We start from the raw sequence: 22,397 nt of genomic DNA on the forward strand, positions 1-22,397 counted from the left end.
CCGTTTTACACATGCGCAGCTCATGATGTGGTGTTTCTTAAGTTGTTTCTTGGTTAAGTAAATTAACCAAGACACCGAAATACTGTATGTCTGAAACCGGCAGTGAATGCTGTATATAACACTATCGAATTTATTTGGCTATATTGTGCAGCTCTACAGATGTATTAACTCTGGATGAGCTTGCATTCCTGTCTTCCTTTTGCTGGCTTGCAAGCACTGCTGTTTCCTTCATGAAATGCACAAGATGGGCCAGATAACAGCTTGAGCCAGCGCAAACCTTCTTTTGTCGTAAAAAAAAACTACTGTCAGGATAGAGGTGTCAAAAGTATTCACATTCATTACTCAGGTAGAAGTATAGATACTATAGTTTAAAAAGACTTCAGTAGAAGTATCAACTCAAGCTTTTTACTCAAGTAAAACTGTAAAAGTACTCTAAAGTTTCAAAACTACTTAGTGTAAAAGTAATGTGAGGAAAAAAATGCCATTAAAGGGTTAGTTCACCCAAAAATGAAATTGATGTCATTAATGACTCACCCTAATGTCGTTCCACACCCGTAAGACCTCCGTTCATCTTCAGAACACAGTTTAAGATATTTTATATTTAGTCCGAGAGCGTATGCAAGTGTATGCACACTATACTGTCCACGTCCAGAAAGGGAATAAAAACATCATCAAAGTTGTCCATATAAGACATCAGTTAGTTCATTAGAATCTCTTGAAGCATCGAAAATACATTTTGGTCCAAAAATAAAAAAACTACGACTTTATTCAGCATTGTCTTCTCTTCCGCATTTGTTTTCAGTCCTCAAATAAAGATTCAAACGGTTATGAATCAGCGTATTGATTCATTATTTAGATTGCGTGTCAAACTGCCAAACTGCTGAAATCACGTGACATTGGCGATTCAAATCATGAATCAATACGCTGATTCATAACCGTTTGAATCTTAATTTGAGGTTTGAAAACAAACGCGGAAGAGAAGACAATGCTGAATAAAGTCGTCGTTTTTTTGTTATTTTTGTTATTTTTGGACCAAAATGTATTTTCGATGCTTCAAGAGATTCTAATGAACTAACTGATGTCTCATATGGACTACTTTGATGATGTTTTTATTCCGTTTCTGGACATGGACAGTATAGTGTGCATACACTTAGATACGCTGTCAGACCAAATATAAAAAATCTTAAACTGTGTTCTGAAGATGAACAGTCTTGCGGGTTGCAGGTCTTGCGGGTGTGGAACGACATTAGGGTGAGTCATTAATGACATCAATTTCATTTTTGGGTAAACTAACCCTTTAAGGACAAAAGCTTAGGTATTTTAGTACAATACACATACATTAAAGACCCATATATGTGTACTACTGAGCATTAAGATGTTTCATGGAGAGGAGGATATGATGACTACTGCCTATAAATGCTGTTTAATTAAACAAGGTTCAGGTACTCTGGGTTCGAGCCAAAAATCCGAACTCGCAGCCCTCCTCCCGGACAGCACGCCAAATACGCATTTAAATTTACTCTCCATAAATTATATGTAAGTGTGAACTCGTGAAGTATTAGCCTGACAAGCCAGACCCACATCAAGATGTTTGGTCTGGAAACTCACCATAGACAGCTCAATCTGAGGGGCGGGATAAACGGTTGTCTTTCAAACTCCCTCTGCACGCGATAGGATAGCGCTACCACCAACCAGAGCAACGAAGGTGAAGAAGAGCGAGTTGAAAGATTAAACATTCGCCGTATCCGGTCGGCTAAACTCTGAACTCATCTTCCCTTTTTAAGAATGACTTCAGTGCCGTTCTTTGTTCTTTTCTCAGAGAAAAGCTTAACTCCAAGTCTTCCAGAGTCGCGGTCAAAGCTGATTCGAAAGACCGCCGTTCGCCAGCTTCTGTGTTTACTAGAAGCACGCGAATGCAACTTGGCTGTCGTCATTATGGCCCCGCCCACCGACTCTATACACGATGTGATTGGCCCGACAAGAATTTGCTGTTTACAGCTCAGAAGGGTATTTAGAGTTGCTAGACGACACTCGCGGGCAGATAAGATTTGCTGCCGCTAGGGTGCGTCTAGATTTCTAGGCTAGTGAAGTATTGTAATGGTGCAAAAACTCAAACTTCAGAGGCATGTTATCAATAACCTTTATTGGAATTTAAATGTACATGTGTGATCATATATTTATATTTCTCATCCCACCACCATCAAAATCACTCTATCCAGATGTGATTTATCTGGATAGTATTTTTTTTTTTTTTGAATGATGAAAAGCCGAAATGAAAACAACCTGAAATAAAATAGGAGTAACAAGGCTATTTTTGAAATGTAAGGAGTACAAAGTACAGATGGTACTTACACTTACATGAAATGTAAGGAGTAGAAGTAAAAAGTCAGCTGGAAAATAATAACTCCAGTAAACTCCAGTTACTATTTATTTAGTATTTGTACTTTGTTACTTGACACCTCTGGTCAGGATTGACTGAAAACACAAAAAAAAAAATTTTTTTTTTTTTTGAGTTTTCATTTCAGACGCAAACATTTTGGAAGGATAGTATTTAAATTAATCTTGCGAGGTGATTTACTAAGGTTTGTGCAAGTCAATTTATTGGTATTTGCTTCATTATTTGCCACCACAAAAAAAAGCATGTCTTCAATCAGACACTAATTTGTGCTGGTCTGGGTAGATTGTGCTGGTCATTATGGAAATGACCGGGCTGCGTCTATGTTCTTTTACTATCCACTCCAATTTTTTTGGAATTACGCTCTCATAATAATTTTCCTGTTTAGTAAATCTGGTCCCTAGTGTTAAAGCGGTCCAATTATGCTTTTTTACATTTTCAACTTTCTTTAATGTGTAATGTTGCTGTCTGAGCATGAAAGTCTCTGCAAAATTACTAATTACAGATAGCCTAGAAATCTAGACGCACCCTAGCGGCAGCAAATCTAATCTGCCCGCGAGTGTCGTCTAGCAACTCTATAAATATATAATCCATAATGACGACGGCCGAGTTGCGTTTGCGTGCTTCTAGTAAACACAGAAGCTGGCGAACGGCGGCGGTCTTTCGAATCAGCTCTGACAATGACTCTGGAAGACTTGGAGTTAAGCTTTTCTCTGAGAAAAAACAAAGAACGACACTGAAGTCATTCTTAAGAAGGGAAGATGTCTTCAGAGTTTTGCCGACCGGATACAGCAAAAGTTTAATCTGTCAACAAGCTGCTTCACCTTCGTTGCTCTGGTTGGTGTAGCGCTATCCTATCGTGTGCAGAGGAAGTTTGGAAGACAACCGTTTATCCCGCCCCTCGGATTGAGCTGTCTATGGTGAGTTTCCAGACCAAACATCTTGATGTGGGTCTGGCTTGTCAGGCTAAATCACAAAGTCACTCCAAAGAGATTTATTCTCTATATTAGTGTGACTATTTCTGAACTCCCTGAAATGCCTCAGCTGTAGTCTTCTGCCAGGAATGAACACGTCACAATAGTCCCTATTTAAATAATTCCAACCAAAGGCATATGCAAAAAAATATATATATATATATAAATAAATAAAATTGTGATGTTTAAGAGATAATGTTATTTCCACTTATATGCATAAGTAGTGCTTGCAAACATGGTTTGGGTGGATCATCTTGTTCTTCATGACTGAAGAACTTGGAACTGATGCTAGTCGGTTATGGTCAGGAGTGTTGCTCTAAGTAGTAGACTAATCAGCTGATCAATCAGAGCAAACTGCCCTTTTTGGAAGCCGTGATTTAAAGAATCTAAAACGAGAGACATAAACAAAATTGTAAATAAGCATACAGGAATAGAACATCTTTAATGTTATGGATATGAAGACTGCGAGGAATTGACCTGTGTGTTTACTCTCTAGTCAGGTTTGATTAGAACTCAGGATGTGGATTACTTCCTGAAGCCACTGCATCCACATCAGGCACTTCTGGAGAACTTCTCAGCACCACCTGACCACCATCCCCACATCCTCTACAAGAGATCCATTCCACCACAGACAAACAAAGGCAGAACCAGGAGGTCTTCTGAGCTAAAGACGGTCAGCAGAAGCCATTCAGCAATCCCATATCTGTGGAGAACCAGCAGACAAGATGAGAGAACCACACATAAACACACAGATCAAGAGGAGAACCAACATTCCCCACACAGTCATGACAACTTCAACTACGGCACGCAGCAGAGACAGCACTTTTGTGGACGACGGAAGAAATGTATGTAAGGACATTCTCTCCAAATGCACCTTCAAACACAGAGTTGCTTTCCATTACATGGTTCAAGTCTGGGTGCTTGACTGTCAAAGAGGTTCACTAGGAAGGGAGGGGGTATATTTTAGACAACAGTTGTATATGTAAAAAGGTCACAGCTGTTCAAGGGTCAGCTTGAACATGTTTTCGTGACTTCATCACACCTGTATTGTGTTTGTTCAGGGATGAATTATCTTCACCTACTCTAAACAAACACCACATCCTCACACTGCATTTGAACCCTGAGTAATATTTTATAAACCGAGTAACCAAATCTTATGTGGGATGTGAGGTAACAGCTAATACATTTTGACACATATGGCGTGCATTAAAGTCTCGTAGTATGGGCCTGAGTTTTCCAGACACGGATTCAGGTATTTGCTGAGCTAGTAATGCATTTTCTTTGGGGAACCAGCATTGACTGTGTGACCTAGTGTTGATATTGTCTTGGTCATGTGTTTCAGATATGCCGAAACCTCCTGAGGAAGATATCTATATTTTTCCGGATGAATATAAGTTAATGCCCAGAGGGAAGCGAGCCATTACGTTTAAACCTCATCCACACCAGAGGCTGAATGTGGAGACGCTGGTGGTGGTTGACCGCAACATGATGGACAACCATGGCCATGAGAACATAACCACATATGTGCTTACCGTCCTTAACATGGTAAGATGCATGTAATTGATCCATGCATCCATCCATTTGCCTGCCCATTCATCCATCCATTCATTACATAAATCAACCAACGCATCCATCCCTCCTTGCACCCACCTATCTATCCATTTATCATCCATGTATCAATCTATGCATCCATCTATGCATGCATCCATCCATTTACCTGCCCATCCATGCGTCCATCCATTCATTACATAAACAACCCATGCATCCATCCATGCATCCATCCATCCATCATGTGTCCATGCATCCATCCCTCCATGCACCCACCTATCTATCAATTCATCATCCATGTATCATCTATGCATCCATCCACAAATCCAACCCCCCCACCCCCGTCTATGCTCTCATCCATTCATCCAGTTCCCAGTTTTCTGTGTTCAAGAATAATTTTGATCATTTGATAATTTGATTCCATAAAAAGAGTATGTCAAGTTGAGGGAAAAAGCATGTGTTTTCACTTCATTGTGGCATATCTGGTTGACCAAATGGTCTAGGTAATGATTGCTGAAAGTCAAAGGGAGACTCTTTTGGGTGAGTGCGCTGAAAAATGTAAGCACACATGAAAACACTCTTGTAGCGTAATCAAAATAGGATCATGTTACATGCTATGAACATATCCATCAAACTCAGACTTTGTGAAGGTGTTTTAAAAGTGGTTTACCAAGGATCAGTGAAATACTGATACTTGAAACCAAACTGGTTTCAAAATACGCCTCTCATGTTGGTGTCAATGAAAAGAAAGACCAAATAGCAGAAAGGAAAGGCCTTATATTGGGAACTAAGTGTTTGTTTTTAAGATACCTGAGCACTTTAAACCATCTCAGGGACTTTGTCTTCAGCTCTGCTTCAAAGGCCAGTGAAATGTGGGATTAGGGATTCCCTTAAGTACATGTGGTATGCCTCCAGAGAGGTGATGCTTTGAAGAACTTTGGAGAAACATCCCAGCCACACGCTTCTCATTTTTCCAAAGAGAAGCTTCTTATTGCTTTATTCAAGAAAGTCAAACTCTGTTTAGATGCCTCCATATTGATGCACCACCTTGTAGCCTAATGCTGATGTTTCTGCATTGTTGCTTATCTCCAAAAAGGTCTCAACACTTTTCAAAGATGGCACGATTGGAGGTGACATCAATGTTGTAATTGTTGGACTTATACTGCTGGATGAAGACCAGGTGAGTTTAAGGTGCTATGAATTTTATTGCAGTGGACAGAAAAAAGATCTCTATAATGTGTGTTCAAATAAGTATATAACAATAACACCAAGTGCATATTTGTGAAATGAATGAGAGAGTTAAAGCCCCCTGGAGGTGACTGACGTCATGGACCACGAGAGGTTTAGATAACACAGCGCTTTGAAGCCGAATGAAACATTGCTTCAGAAGGTGGATTTTATTGTCCTTGAGAGGCTTGTCTCCTTCACTCTCTTTGAGACGCTCCATCTGAACTGGTCTCATTTTTATGATGACAGTTTAATTGGATACACAGCATTCCGTTGGATTCCAGCCAGACGAGGGACATGTCTGTGGGAAAGCGGGCCAGCAAACGGCCGAAGGGCTCTGTTACTGATACACCTGTGCTAATGTTAATGAAGTTCACGTTAGCCACCAGTCGAGGAATGCAGAAAATTACCCTCGTCCCCATTTTGATTGGAGTAATTAGCAACAGTCACTCAGGATAAGTGATGAGGGGCTAATTACCTAATGACTATTTCATTGAGGTGGGGTCAGCAGAGGCAGCCGGTAATTGTTCTGCACAGAGCTTGATAAGCAGTTTGAGTTAGGCTACATCTACAATAATCTGGGTACATTTAAAAGTGCATATTTTTCTTTCCATATTCTGGCCTTCTGTCCACATTTAGACATTTTTTTTGTTCTTTGAAAACCGACATTTTTGAAGAAATTTCCTCAATTTTGACATTGTAGACAATAAGAATTGAGGTATTTGAAAAGGATGACCCATGTTTAGTCATGTAACGCATATTGTACCTATTGATATCTAAGGTATGTACCTGCTATGTACTATTCGCCTTCACAGTGTTGCTGAAGTGTTGCAAAGATGAAAATTTACTCGCAATGGCTGCCCTGCAACAAAATATGAAGGCAATTGGATTTTTGACCATACATAGAATGATTGAGTGCAACCTGTAAGTTGTGAGTTATTTTGCTAATAAGATGATCGTGTCAGAAGAACAGCTTAAAAAACTTTATTATGTATTATGTATAGTCTATCTGTATCATCTCGTGAGTTTTTATTATGTGTTATGCATGCGCAGAAAGATGAGTTTAGCATTTTTCAGTGTTTCAGTGGACAAGATTTTTGGGGGAAAATGCTTGAAAACGCTAGTGTGGATGGAGAATGTTTTGAAATGAAAATGCCAATTTCAAATGCATCTGAATTAATATAGATTAGTCTCTTAACACTACTCACATGTGACTAGAGTTGGGTAAATTACTAATTACATATCCAACAGTGAAATTAGATAACTATATTAATTACTCTCTCTAAAAAGTATTGCATTACTTGTAACTAATTTCTAAATTCCATATCATCTGAACAGAACAATACAAGGATAGGCATGAAACTGCTTTTTAAAGGATTAGTTCACTTCGTAATTAAAATGTCCTGATGATTTAATCACCCCCATGTCATACAAGATGTTTATGTCTTTCTTTCTTTAGTCAAAAAGAAAACATTTCAAGATTTGTCTCCATATAGTGGACTTCAACACTAACCAATGGGTTGAAGGTCCAAATTGTAGTTTCAGTGCAACTTCAAAGGGCTCTACACGATCCCAGCTAAGGAATAAAGGTCTTTTTTAGCGAAATGATTCGTCATTTTCTAAAAATAAATCTAAATGTTTATACTTTTTAAACACAAATGCTCACCTTGCACTAGATCTGTGATGTGCCAAAAATTACGTAATCACATTGGTCACACGTAAAATAGGTGGGTAGGGTGAAAAACTACATCTCATTTTCTCCTGCAACTTCAAAATCGTCTGACATTGTTATTTTACCTTTGAGTTTGACTTAGTCTTTGGATGTTTACTTTGTAAATACTAAGTCAGTACTTCTACCTACGTCTAGAGTGACCTTCCCAACGTGATTATGTAATTTGTGGTGCATCACAGATCTAGTGGAAGATGAGCATTTGTGGTTAAAAAATATATACATTTCTATTCATTGAGCTAGATAAGACCCTTATTACTCTGCTGGGATTGTGTAGAGCCCTTTGAAGCTACACTGTAATTAGGGTGCTAGTTCAGAGCCAGTGCGAGTGCCAGTTAGGAGTTGGTTCGACTGACAAGCCTTATAAGAACCTTTTTGCCTTTCCACCTGTCTAGAGAGCCACTACAGAGCCAGGTCTTACGTATCTGCATACATCTCCTCTTTCTCAGAAACGGTAGCGTGGCAGCGAGAAACACAAACACACCAGGCTTGTTCGAGATGCATCGGCGCTGCGCACACCGATCCGCGTATGATGCCTTCCATCAACAATGATGAACGTCAGGTTACTATTGATCAACAAAGCTTTACGATTCTACATCGGCATCAAAACTCAGCGAATCCAAAGCATTAGTGTAGCTCACTATGATTTGTATAGCCGGAGATAACAATCGAGCAGCTATTAGCTTGATTATTATGCTTTCGTCTTGTTGGTCATGGTAACCCTGCCCCCAACCCCTGACGCAAGCGGTTCTTACTTCTAGACACACACTAGCACTTTTGGTGCGTACCCGGGTTCGATTGACGTCAGCGTTCAGTTTGTTTGGATGATGTGAAAGCGGACTTCCGAACTCGGGAACTCAGGAACCGTACCCGAGTCTGCTTAAAGAGGTGGTCTGGGGTTCGGTTCATGTTCGGTACGGTTTGCTGCTGATGTGAACACAATCATACTAAATCGTGGAAGTGAACCGCTATTAATAACATATGAGTTGATAAAAATGTGTGTGAGTGTGTTTCACTCATTTACCTGACGAGCATCACTGACATACTGCTAGCAGAGAGCTATAGATCTCATCTCTGCTCGTCTTTAGCGTTCTTTAGAGCTTTGCGGTGCATTCGCGGCAGAAAGACACAAGTGCCATTACGTACTAAAGCTTTGGTAACAAAACCAATGGTTCAAAAACAAAAATATAAAAGTGACGGGAGCAGCAATATGTATTTCACCGCCTTCACGCTGGCAGTCGTTACTAAGCAACCGGGTAAACAGCTGCTGCTTTGATGACGCAAACGAACATAATAATATAATTTGAACACAGTCCAGCGGGGGCAGGGGGAGGGGGGAGCAATCGAACTCGGGTTCGGTCCAGGCAATCAAACCAAGTGTGAAAGCACCCTTAAGAACCACTTTTCCTGGTCCGGAGCTGGTGCTTAGGGTGTGGAAGGACAAAGAATCAATTTGAAACTACGCTCTGGTTCTGAAACCAGAACCACTACCTTGTTGGAAAAGGGGTATATATGAAAAACAAAACCTGGAATGTTTTCCTCAAAAACCTTAATTTCTTTTCAACTGAAGAAAGAAAGACATACACATCTTGGATGCCATAGGAGTGCGTGGATTATCGGGAAATTTTAATTCTGAAGTGAACAAATCCTTTAATTGTTTCAAATAAATAATTTAAAATTGCAAAAACTCTTCTCCATATTTAAACATTATAAACATATATTTTATCATTACATGTTACATTTTTATTTTAAATCCACTATACTGTTTTATACAGAATTGTTCTATAGTCTATACCAGGGGTATATAATCCTGCTCCTGGAGGGCCACTGTCCTGCAGAGTTTAACTCCAACCCCAGTGAAACACACCTGAACCAGCTAATCAAGGTCTTTCTAGACATACTAGAAACTTCCAGCAGGTGTGTTGAGGCAAGTTGGAGCTAAACTCTGCAGGACAGCAGCCCTCCAGCACCGATTTTGGACACCCCTGGTCTATAAAGTATTTAATGCAAATACATCAGAAGTAACTGTAATTAAATAACAGAAAAATTAAGAGTAATCGCTTACTTTGCTTTTTTTCAAGGGAAAATTATTTAAATTATAGTAACTCATTACTTAGTAATGCATTACACCCAACACTGCTTGCTGCATATGATTGTCTTATCATCTACTTTACTGTAATTCACTCTACCATACTTTGTTGACACTAGTTAACTCTTTACTTCCTCAGGATGGACTAGTTATTAACCATCATGCTGACCACACTCTGAACAGTTTCTGCCAGTGGCAGTCAGGGTTGGCCGGGCGAGAAGGTCGCCGTCATGATCATGCCATCCTGCTAACCGGTCTGGATATCTGCTCCTGGAAGAATGAACCATGTGACACTCTGGGTAAGGATTGACATCTAATGATCTAACATGTGCTAGAAGGATGTCTTTGATCGCCACGTCTTTTGCAGCATCTCACGTGTATTGCATGTTTTTAAGATTCCATGTTAAAAAAAGTTCAAACTTTAAACATCGTTTCTTGAAATGCACGCTCTATTGCAATTTTTAATATTTTTTTCTGAAGGGATTGTAAACAGATAGGACAAAGCATATGTTAAAACACAAAATTCCTATACTTCAGATGGTAGTGCATGGTATTAGCAACGCCAGGATCATGGGTTTGATTCTCAGGAAACGCAGGATGATAATACATTGAATGCACTGAAAGTCAGCATAAATGCAGTCCAAAGAGACCTGCACCATTTATGATGCCTTTACTAATAATCAAACAGCATTGCTGTTGAGAAAAGAGAATCACTGCTCACTTGACAAAACTAAAAATTTGCTTGTGATGTGTTTGACATTTAGAACCAAAATATGTAATTTGCTAAATGCAATAATTTTATACTACTTATAAAAAATACTACTTACTTAAAAAAACGTACTTATTAACTTAAAAAATCAATACGGGTGAATTAAGGTTGATTCAAAAACTTTTTTGCTAGTGAAGTGAAAAAAGTGTCTCAATCAACCTGATGTTACGGTACAGAGCTACGGAGACAAAAATGGTAAGTATAATGTTAACTGAGCAAAACCAGTAAAGTGAGCAGACGCAGAAGTGCTGGAGTGCAGATGTGAGGTCTTGGGTGGGATGTCAACAGGATGGAGATGCAGAGAGACATAGGAGACTTCGTGGAGATAGACGCTGGAGAACACGGAACGCACACACACTTGATGCTGGAGAACGAAGGAGATTTGAGGAAGACACTGGAGATGGGTAACTTGCATTGAAGGAGTCCTTTGGTAAGCATCAGGGAATTGAGACCGGACCATGAGTGACTGTGTGTGTGTGGCTTTTGTGCTTGTGATGATGACTGTGCTGATGGGTTGCAGATGGGAGTGATAAAAACTCAGGTGAGGGTGTACGCTGTGATACCGTGATGTTAGAGCCGGGTGTGTCTGTGACATTGCCCCCCCCCCCCCCCCCCACGGCTTGCCAGGAGCAGGTCTGTTGGGATGAGAGGCATGGAATGTTTCAAGAAGGTTAGGATCAAGGATGTCATTTCTAGGTACCCATGAGCGTTCCTCTGGACCGTAGCCCTCCCAGTCCACTAAGTACTCCAATAGACCACCACGACGTCGGGAGTCCAAGATCTCCTACACCTCGTACGCGGTGTCCTTCTTCTACGATGAGTGGGAGGGGGGGTCTCCTCTTCTACGCCAAGCTCTGTGGGGGGAGAAACAGAAGGGTAGTGAGGCTTTAACAAAGAGACATGAAATGTGGGGTGTATTTTGAACTCAGGTGGGAGGTGAAGCTGGTAGGTGACTGGGTTGATCTGCTTCATGACAGTGTAGGGGCCAATGAACCTGGGACTGAGCTTCCTGCATTGCTGACGCAGCCTGATGTCCCTGGTGGACAGCCAGACCTTCTGCCCGGGCTGGAAGGAGGGCGTGGCTGAACGGCGAAGGTCGGCTTTCAGCTTGCTTCTGCGCAGGGCTTGCTGGAGTTGGTGATGATCCTCGTCCCAGACCCTCTCGCTCTCCCAGAGCCAGTAGTCAACTGCTGGCACATCCGATGGTTCCCCCGATCAAGGGAATAATGGGGGTTGGTAGCCGAGTACGCACTGGAAGGGTGTAAGTCCAGTGGTGGTTTGACGGAGACAGTTCTGTGTGTACTCGGCCCATCCTAGGAACTGGCTCCAGGAGTTTTGGTGACCATGGCAGAAGGTACGGAGGAACCTGCCGATCTTCTGGATCTTCACCTCCGTCTGCCCATTGGTCTGTGGGTGGTATCCAGAGGAGAGGCTCACGGTCACACCTAGGAGTGAGAGAAAGGCTTTCCATACCCTTGAAATGTACAGGGACCCTGGGGGACAACTCGGCGGAGTACTGGTGGAGTCATTGGAGGAGGGCAGGGTCCCTTCTGACCGGGTGATGGGATTGACGAAGAGCTTTTCTGGTAGGATAGGTTCAGACCTCTTTGGCGCTTCCTCTGGAGCATGGAGACGAGACAGGGCATCTGCCTTGACATTCCTGGAACCTGGACGATAGGAGATCGAGAAGTTGAACCTTGTGAAGAAGAGCGCCCACCGAGCTTGACGAGGGTTTAATCGCTTGGCATCTCTCAGGTATTCAAGGTTTTTATGATCGATCAAGACTATGAATGGGTGTTGGGACCCCTCCAGCCAATGCCTCTTCCAGGGTAAGATTGATGGCCAGTAGCTCTCTATTCCCGATGTCGTGGTTCACCTCCGCCGAGTTGAACTACTGGGAGAAGAAGGCACATGGGTGGAGCCGACTCAGCGTCCCCTGCTGTTCGGACAACACCGCTCCCGCTCCTTTGGGGGAGGAATCTACCTCAATGACGAAGGGCTTGGTTGGATCAGGATGGACCAGGAGGGGAGCGGTGGTGAAGGCGTCCTTGAGGTCCTCGAATGCCTTCGTGGCCGCGGGGTTCCAGGACAGAGACTTGGGCTTGCTGCGGAGGAGATGAGTGAGTGGACCGGAGATGATATTGTAATTCTTGATAAACCTTCTGTAGAAGTTCGCAAACCCAAGAAATCTTTGTAACTCTTTGATGGATGATGGATGATGGAGTGGGCCAGGACTTGATGGCTCCCACCTTTCTCTCGTCCATCCGGATGCCACTGCAGTCGATGTGATTGCCAATGAACTGCACTGAGAGCTGGTGGAAGGAACACTTCTCTGCTTTGAGGTAAAGCTGGAATTCCCTCAGGCGTTGCAGGACTCCGCAACGTGGTGGCGATGGTCGGCCAGGCTCCAAGAGTAGATTAAGATGTTATCAATATACACTAGGATGGACTTGTGGAGGAACTCCCGGAGCACCTCATGTATGAAATCCTGGAATACGGAGCCTTTGTATAATATAATATGAAATCCTTCGGAATACGGAGGCTTGCAGAAAGCTTGCGTAAGCCTCCGTCCTTCTTGGCCACGAAGAAAAAGCTTGATGCAGCAGGGGACATGGATGGTCGGATATATCCTTGGCGTAACAGGAGGGGATCTCCACAGACCGTTGTTCAATGGGACTCTCGATGGAAGTGGCATACACTGGAATCTTGTTAGGACAAGGCTTGGACAGAACTGGAAGAGCAGAGATACAATGGGAGAAACAGCACTCGCCCTACTTTAGGATCTTACCGGACTTCCAAGAGATGACGGGGTTATGCTGTTCGAGCCACGGACGCCCTAGGATCACGTCAGCGGTGGACTTCTCCAGAACCAGTAAAGGTAGATGTTCGATGTGCAGAATTCCTACTTAGAGTTGCACAGGACCGGCAATGGAGTGAACCTGCCTCCGACTCAGGGGTTTTCCCTTTATGGATTCGATCTGATAGATGGATGGGGTGTGAGTCGTCTTGAGCTTGAACTGACAGCAGAGGGCGCCAGAGATGAAGATGAAGATTCACCACTATTGAATCGGCAGCTAAATATATATTTTTTAATATTGAACTGGGAGATCAATGGTAACTCTTCTACCTAACCAAAATTAGTCATATGTAGGTAATCAGCCTATTATTGGACACTTTTGCTCAATGTTTAAATTTAATTATGGCTGATATTAAATATCGCATTTATATCTAGTCATCAGGAAATGAAAACCTTTACTTATGCTTTATTTGCACCGCTGTGACAGTAGAAGACAAAAAGGTGACACTTTACAATACAGGTGCACTAATATGCATTAATTCATGCACAGATAATCATGAGTTAATGTGTGACTCATAAAGAACTAAGCCATTTATTAGTGATCACTGCATCAGCAACTAATACACATTTACAGTGGGGCAAAAAAGTATTTAGTCAGCCACCAATTGTGCAAGTTCTCCCACTTAAAAAGATGAGAGAGGCCTGTAATTTTCATCATAGGTAAACTTCAACTATGAGACAGAATGAGAAAAAAAAATCGAGAAAATCACATTGTCTGATTTTTAAAATAATTATTTGCAAATTATGGTGGGAAAAAAGTATTTTGTCCCCTACAAAAAGCAAGATTTCTGGCTCTCACAGACCTGTAACTTATTTAAGATGCTCCTCTGTCCTCGTCTCATTACCTGTATTAATGGCACCTGTATGAACTTGTTATCTGTATAAAAGACACCCGTCCACAACCTCAAACATTCAAACTCCACTATGGCCAAGACCAAAGAGCTGTCAAAGGACACCAGAAACAAAATTGTAGACCTGCACCAGGCTGGGAAGACTAAATCTGCAGTAGGTAAGCAGCTTGGTCTGAAGAAATCAACTGTGGGGGCAATTATTATAAAATGGAAGACATACTCTATGCTCCATGCAAGATCTCCTCCTGTGGGGTCAAAATGATCACAAGAACGGTGAGCACAAACTCCAAAACCACACATGGGGACCTAGTGAATGACCTGCAGAGATCTGGGACCAAAGTAACAAAGGCTGCCATCAGTAACACATTACGCCACCAGGGACTAATATCCTGCAGTGCCAGATGTGCCCCCCTGCTTAAGCCATTACATGACCGGGCCCATCCGAAGTTTGCTAGAGAGCATTTGGATGATCCAGAAGAGGATTGGGAGAATGTCATATGGTCAGATGAAACCAAAATATAGCCTTTTGGTAAAAACTCAACTTGTCGTGTTTGGAGGAGAAAGAATGCTGAGTTGCACCATACCTACTGTGAAGCATGGGGTGGAAATGGGCATGGGTTTTTCTGCAAAGGGACCTGGACGACTGATCCGTGTACAGGAAAGAATGAATGGGGCCATGTATCATGAGATTTTGAGTAAAAACCTCCTTCCACCAGCAAAGGCTTTGAAGATTAATGTGGCTGGGTCTTTCAGCATGACAATAATTCCAAACACACCGCCCGAGCAACGAAGAAGTGGCTTCATCAGCAGCATTTGGTCCTGGAATGGTCTAGCCAGTCTCCAGATATCAACCCAATAGAAAATCTTTGGAGGGAGTTCTGTGTTGCCCAGCTAAAGCCCCAAAACATCACTGCTCTAGAGGAGATCTGCATGGAGGAATTGGACAAACTACATGCAACAGTGTGTAAAAACTTAGTGGCGACTGACAGAAAATGTTTGACCTCTGTCATTGCCAACAAAGGGTATATAACAAAGTATTGAGATGAACTTTTGTTATTGACCAAATACTTATTTTCAATCATAATTAGCTGTAATCATAATGTGAATTTCTGGATTTTTTTTTCTTCTCATCTCTCTCATAAGCCGCGTTTCCATTACCCTTGAAAATGTGCAAATTGAAATTGCGAATTGAAAATGCGCCCAATGGAAACGTGGCAATTTCGCAAAAACTCCCATACATCGCAAAAAAGTTTTTTACGCTCTCATGAGGTGGTTTTTCAGGCAATTCGAAAAAGGACATTTTCGCAAAACTGCAATGAAAATGTTTTTTTTCCGCATTTACAGGTGCGGTGACGCATTGCTGCAACACAGGGCCTATAGCCTATTATATTTTTCACTCAATTGTGTCATAATAACAACTTAACAAGATATAATGTAGTTAAAAGGACATATATTTTCTCTTAATTAGAACAGTGGCGTAACTTTAACCTATTAATGACGGATCCCGGTGCAACCACAAATAATATAGGCCTACTATTAAGATATATATTATACATATCGCGAGAGGAAAATGTTTTAGTCGCATAACTGCAGCTATGGAAACGCTGTCATTTCGCAATAGTTTTTTATTGACATTTAAGCAAAAGTTTTTCACAAATCTGTAATGGAAACGCAGCTACTGTTGAAGTGTACCTATGATGAAAATTACAGCCATTTCTCATCTTTTTAAGTGGGAGAACTTGCACAATTGGTTGCTGACTAAATACTTTTTTCCCCCACTGTATATATGATTCATAGATTAAAGGGGGGGTGAAATGCTGTTTCATGCATTTTGAGCTGTTAAAGACTTGAATTCCCATCCTAAACAAAGACAAAGTTTCAAAAACTAATGTTGGACGTTTGATGGAGTATTTCTGTGTTAAAAATACTCCTTCCGGTTTCTCACAAGTTTCGGAGAGGTTTTTTCGAGTATGGGTCGACTTGACGTTAATAGACCGGAAGGTCCTTGTATGGGCCGTACGGGCTCTTCTCCCGGTAGCATGCGCGCGCGTGACTAGAGGGAGAGAGAGGAAATGCATGGCCATACACTCTCTCAGCTGCAGATCCAGTCGTCCGTGAACACTAACGTCGGTTATAGTCCGCGCCGCGCTCCACTTCATTCCTCCACTTTGACATTAAGTGACTTCAACACTTCAGCACAGCATTCCGGGAAGGCAGCGCTACATTTGAACCAATTTGAACGCAGAAATGCTTCAGTCGCATCGCAAAGTGGATCTCCACACTCCAAGAAGTGTGTTTTTGACGGAGCCGTCCCAGCGATAAAGGTTCGGTCCTGCTTTGGAAGCAGCCGGTGAGTAAAACTCCTTCAAATGTCTCTGCTGTGCTTATCGTCGCGTATGTAAACATCAGTAAATGACACGATCGCGTGCTTCGTCATTCAAATGCGCTAACGGACTTCATTGCTGTTCTATATAACGTTACACTAGTCTGACGTGCAAAACCGTTTTGTTTGCTACTAAGGTTTGGTCGAATACAATAGTCCATAAACCGAATCATGTCCTCATAAATTGAGAGTAAAGACAAATGTTGACAGGCCACTAAATACAGTACATACCACAGAGACGGACGTCCTGCTGTTGCTGTTTGTATTTCAGCCTCCGAATTAGATTCTGGATCATATCTATTAGCTGAGATCGATAGCAAGGGTTTCTCCACGCTTGAGGACGTCACCGCTTTGCGCATTCGTCATTCTTTAGCTCCGCCCACTCGATACGCCTCCAGGCGCTCGTTTTTTTCCGGAAAGACTCGGTACAGCCCATATTTCTTTTACAAATATAATAAAACTAAAGACTTTTCGGAGATATGAAGGATGCAAGACTACTCTATAGGTACTCAAGATTGACATGAGATTGACTGAAACTGAGTGTTTCACCCCCCCTTTAAGTAATATATAAATTGCTATTAATTCATATGTTATGTATTAATTCTCTAATAACTTTTTATATTAACTAATAATGTCAAGTCATATGTTAATTACCACAATGGGTCAAAGTCATACATTTCGACTTCCAGTTGTCTGCTTAGTTAATGATTTGTAAAGGATAATGTTATGATTGTATTTGTTGAGGCACATGACCGTTAACTAACTAATTCAAAATTCATTCAAAACCCATACCTACAATGGCATATTACTTCATTAGTTAATAGTCATGTGCCTCAAAAAGTAAAGTCATAACCTAAATGATACCTTTGCAAATCATCTGCTAGAGATTAATTAAAGCAAACAACTGGAAGTTGAAGTGCATAGCTTTGACCATTGTGGTAATTAACATATGAATTATTAGTTAATATAATACATTTTTAGGGAATTAATACATGACGCATTTAATTAATAGCAATTCATATATTACTTAATCTATTAATCAATTAGAATGTTCATTAGTTGCTGATGAAGTATTTATTAATAAATGGTTTAGTTCTTCATGAGCCACACATTAACTTGTAATTATGTGTGCATTAGTTACGGATTATTAATGCATGTTAGTGCACGCGTATTCTAGAGTGCACTTTTGTGCACTTTAAAGTTGATGCAATGTTTTATTGTAATACTGCACAAAATAGTAAAAAATCATAGGTGTGGTGTGACATTTTAAGATTAATGCCCTAATACTGTTTGTTTGGTGATGACTGCGCTTAGTCATCACTTAAACTACTGCTAAATTGCCAAATTATTAGAGGTATAGTAACAACCTTTTTCTCTAATAACCTGTTTCCTATGAGAGTTCAAGCTGTGTTCTCCACCCTGTGCCACATAAAAGAATCTCTCCCCACTAACCCCTAACCCCATTAGCAAAGCAAGCCATGCCCCTCAAATGCAAGGCCACAGTTCAAAGAGTGCTGAGAAGAACATTTGTGGAGTGTCAATGATTAACACTTGAGCGCAGACTGCCGCTCGCACAGCTCACGCATGGAGGTGAAGGGGTCAGGGGGTCATGGGAGATTTCACGTCCCTCAGAGGTCACGGACTGGAAGATTAAAGAGCAATGCGGAACCTTTGTTACTACCGTACTGAGAAAACCACCGTATGCAACATGATTTACCCTCATGCATCATTTCTGCACATGAGAGCGAGAAATATTGAAAGATATAAGAGTACATACGATGAAAATGTTGTTTATTTTATTTTGACTTTTTACAGTACAAAAATAAATAAATCAGTTTAAATGGTTCCTGAAAGACATTTTTAGTCAAGCATATGATCCTTTTTTCCCCTACTAAGATTTTCAATATGACTGGAAAACACAAATAAATCACAAACATTTTCTGCTATAACACATTTGTGCAATACATGAATTTTATCACTTGGTACGTATGTGTCAAAAAGCAGCACATATTTCAAATGATTAAATCAATGGAAAATAAATCACACTCCTTTGGTCCTTCTGGGGTTTGACTTTGGTCCAACATAAACTGGACTTCATCTCCACAGGTTTTGTATTAAAGAGTTAGAAAGTCATAATTTGTCATAAAATACAGTTCTCTTAGATCTCAGACCCGTATTGCGACACATTTTGTGAGGATGTCTTTCTATTTTTTATGCCTTCTACAGTAAATATACTACTCCTGGTTGTAGAAGGCCTAGCATATAATGTGTTTCAGATTCATACTGGTTGAAGTAACTCATATATCTGTTCAGATTTCCTGCAACTGACTCGAAACAAATGGATTTAATCCTTATTTTGAACTAGCGGTTATGAAACAAATATTCTTTAAATCTTGATCTGATTACATTAGTCCATCACTTGCCATCTCACACTCTTTTTCTGTTTATTGTCCTCTTTCATCTGAGCAATATCGATTATGTACACTATTATTCAAAAGTTTGGGGTTAGTAGGCTTAGGAAAGTCACAGTAGAGACATTTATAAAGTTACAAAATATTTATATTTCAGATAAATGCTGTTCTTTTAACATTTCTATTCACCAAATAATCATGAGGAAATAAAAAAATTACACATTATATTAGCACAAATATAATAATGTTTATTGAGCAGCAAATCATCATATTAGAATGATTTCAGGATCATGTGACACTAAAGACTGGAGTAATGGTGCTAAAAATTCAGCTGTGCATCACAGGAATAAATTACATCTTACAATGCACTATATTGACAAAATTATTGGGACACCCCTCCAAATCATTTAATAACTTTCTTGGCCACAGGTGTATAAAATCAAGCCGCTAGGCATGCAGACTGCTTAAACATTTGTGAAAGAATGGGTCGCTCTCAGGAGCTCCTGTCTTCCCACCTGTGCAATAAGTCCATTGATGAAATTTCCTCACTGCTAAATATCCTATGGTCACCTGTTAGTGGTATTGTTACAAAGTGAAAACAACTGGAACAACGTCAAATCAGCCACAAAGTTGTAGAAAACACAAAGTGGGGTCAGTTCATGCTGAGGTGCACATTGAGCAGAAGTCGCCAACTTTTTGCAGAGTCAATAGCAACAGACCTCCAAACTGTGTGTGGTCTTCAGATTAGCTCAAGAACAGTGTGTAGAGAGCTTCATGGAATGGGTTTCCATGGCCGAGCAGCTCATCCAAGCCTAACATCACCAAGGGCAATGCAAAGTGTCGGATGCAGTGGAGTAAAGCCACCACCACTGGACTATAGAGCAGTGGAGACATGTTCTCTGGAGTGACAAATCGCGGTTCTTTGTCTGGCAATCCGATGGACTGTGTTTGGCAGTTACCAGGATAATGGTACTTGCCTGACTGCATTGTGTAAAGTGTAAAGTTTGGTGGAGGGAGGATTATGGGGTGGGGTTGTTTTTCAGGGGTTGGGCTTTGCCCCTTAGTTCCAGTGAAAGGAACTCTTAATGCTTCAGCACACCAAGATATGTTGGACAATTTTGTGCTCCCACCTTTATGGAAACAGTTTGTGGATTTGCCCCTTCCTGTTCCAACATGACTGCACACAGTGCACAAAGAGAGCTCCATAAAGACATGAGCAAGTTTTGTGTGGAGGAACTTGATTGGCCTGATCTCAACCAGACAGAACAGCTTTGGGATTGAATTAGAGCTGAGACTGCGAGCCCGACATCAGTGCCTGACCTCACAAATGCGCTTCTAGAAAAATGGTCAAGTATTTCCATAAACACACTCCTAAACCTTGTGGAAAGCCTTCCCAAAAGAGTTATAACTGTCACAGCTGCAAATGATGGGCATGCTCCATATTAAACCCTACTTATTAAGAATGGGATGTCATTAAAGTTCATGTTAATGTAAAGGCAGGCATCCCAAAACTTTTGGCAATACAGTGTATATTCAACTAGAAAACAGTTATATTAAAATGTAATACTATTTTAGAATATTACTGTTTTTACTGTATTTTTGTCAAATAAATGCAGCCTTGGTATGCAGACAAGACTTCTATTAAAAGCATTACACAATCCTACCAACCCCAAACTTTTGAACGGTGCAGTTAGATAATATGAGATGATCTGGTATAGATTTATTTTTGCTGGCGCTTTAGCTCTTCATATAAGTTGTGCTTCATAATACTTCAGCTTCAGCCACCATCATTCATTCATGCATTCACCCATCCATTCATTGTTTCAATACTAGGTTTTGCTCCAATCAGTGGAATGTGCAGTAAGTACCGCAGCTGCACGATCAATGAAGACACGGGTCTTGGTCTGGCCTTCACCATCGCCCATGAATCTGGCCACAAGTAAGAGTGAAATTTATAATTAAGCTCTGTAAGATTCCCTCATATCCAGTTGCCTGTATTGGATCAATGAAAGCCTTGTTTTCCACAGCTTTGGAATGGTCCATGATGGCGAAGGCAATGTGTGTAAGAAGTCGGTTGGAAACATTATGTCTCCCACCTTGGCTGGACATAATGGCTTATTCTCCTGGTCATCCTGTAGTCGACAATATCTAAACAGATTTCTAAGGTGAGTAAAGATTCGTTTTGGCATCTAGGATCTGTTTCCCAAATATCAGTTTTGGAACAGCCATGAGCAATGCATCAATACAATTACAGTGTGGTGGAAACTAAACTTTCAGTCACATGAAAGACTATGCCAGAATCACATGCTTTGCACATTGGCAGCCTAAAGTGGCATTAGAAAAACAGATTTTAACAACTGAGCATCTCTTGTCCATTAGTCATCCATGCAGAATCACCCAGCGTGAGCCCACTGAGAGTCTAGACACCAACCTCATCTTTTAAAAGTAGTATTTGTAGTGCTGTTTTGGTTGTGACATGTAAAAGCGAGCAGCTCCAGCAGGTTTTAAATGTCACTTTCTGTCTGAGCACCACGTCTGTGCTTGTGAAAGTGGATCAGCTTGACCTGTTGCCCTTAAATTAACAAACGTGTCAAATTAACCGGCCTCATGCTCCTTTATCATGATGAGCTCATCTGGGTGAAGCTCTTTTGGCAGCGAGCTGGCCTCAGCGGGATATGGGATTCCCTGCCAGCCGTTTGTTAGATGCTCAGAGTTGCTTTACCTGTTTCCTACAGCTCATCCTGCAGCAATGCTTCTTGGAAAGACAGAAGAAGGGAAATGGGGTAACAAATCTGCCGGATTTCTGAACTGGTCATGTGTAAGCAATGCCAAGGTCATGAGTGTGCATTCCTAGAGAATGCATGTACTGATAAAATATATACTGTGAATGCAATGCATACCTTGAAAGTTGCTTTGGATAAAAGCATCTGACATATGCATAAATGTTAATCTAAAATGCTTCAGTTCAGTAGAGCCCCATTCACACTGCATGTTGCCAGTGGCAGGCAGTTTAAGATGTCTGAGAACTAGGTGACGAAAGCTGAATGTGTTGTCACTTCGCTTCTACTGCGTCTCAGCCAAAAAGCTGCACTTGAACACACCAAAAGGACTGTGGCAAGCTCATTCCAGTGGCTCTCAGTCTAATCCTGCTGGCCACAAGGACT

At 41.1% G+C, this 22,397-nt stretch overlaps 1 protein-coding gene across 1 annotated transcript in view; it reads left to right on the top strand.

Annotated features, from left to right (window-relative positions):
* The window catches only part of LOC137083371 (A disintegrin and metalloproteinase with thrombospondin motifs 16), a 121,656-nt gene that overhangs the window by 21,783 nt on the left and 77,476 nt on the right, over positions 1-22,397 (top strand). The window contains exons 4-9 of the mRNA XM_067449264.1: positions 3,866-4,214; positions 4,712-4,914; positions 6,014-6,097; positions 10,102-10,261; positions 21,067-21,172; positions 21,261-21,398. Of these exons, the coding sequence (XP_067305365.1) occupies positions 3,866-4,214; positions 4,712-4,914; positions 6,014-6,097; positions 10,102-10,261; positions 21,067-21,172; positions 21,261-21,398 (1,040 nt within the window). The remainder of the gene's footprint in view (positions 1-3,865; positions 4,215-4,711; positions 4,915-6,013; positions 6,098-10,101; positions 10,262-21,066; positions 21,173-21,260; positions 21,399-22,397) is intronic.

The sequence above is a fragment of the Pseudorasbora parva genome, chromosome 7 (genome assembly GCF_024679245.1).
Source record: "Pseudorasbora parva isolate DD20220531a chromosome 7, ASM2467924v1, whole genome shotgun sequence".
Lineage (NCBI taxonomy): Eukaryota > Metazoa > Chordata > Actinopteri > Cypriniformes > Gobionidae > Pseudorasbora > Pseudorasbora parva.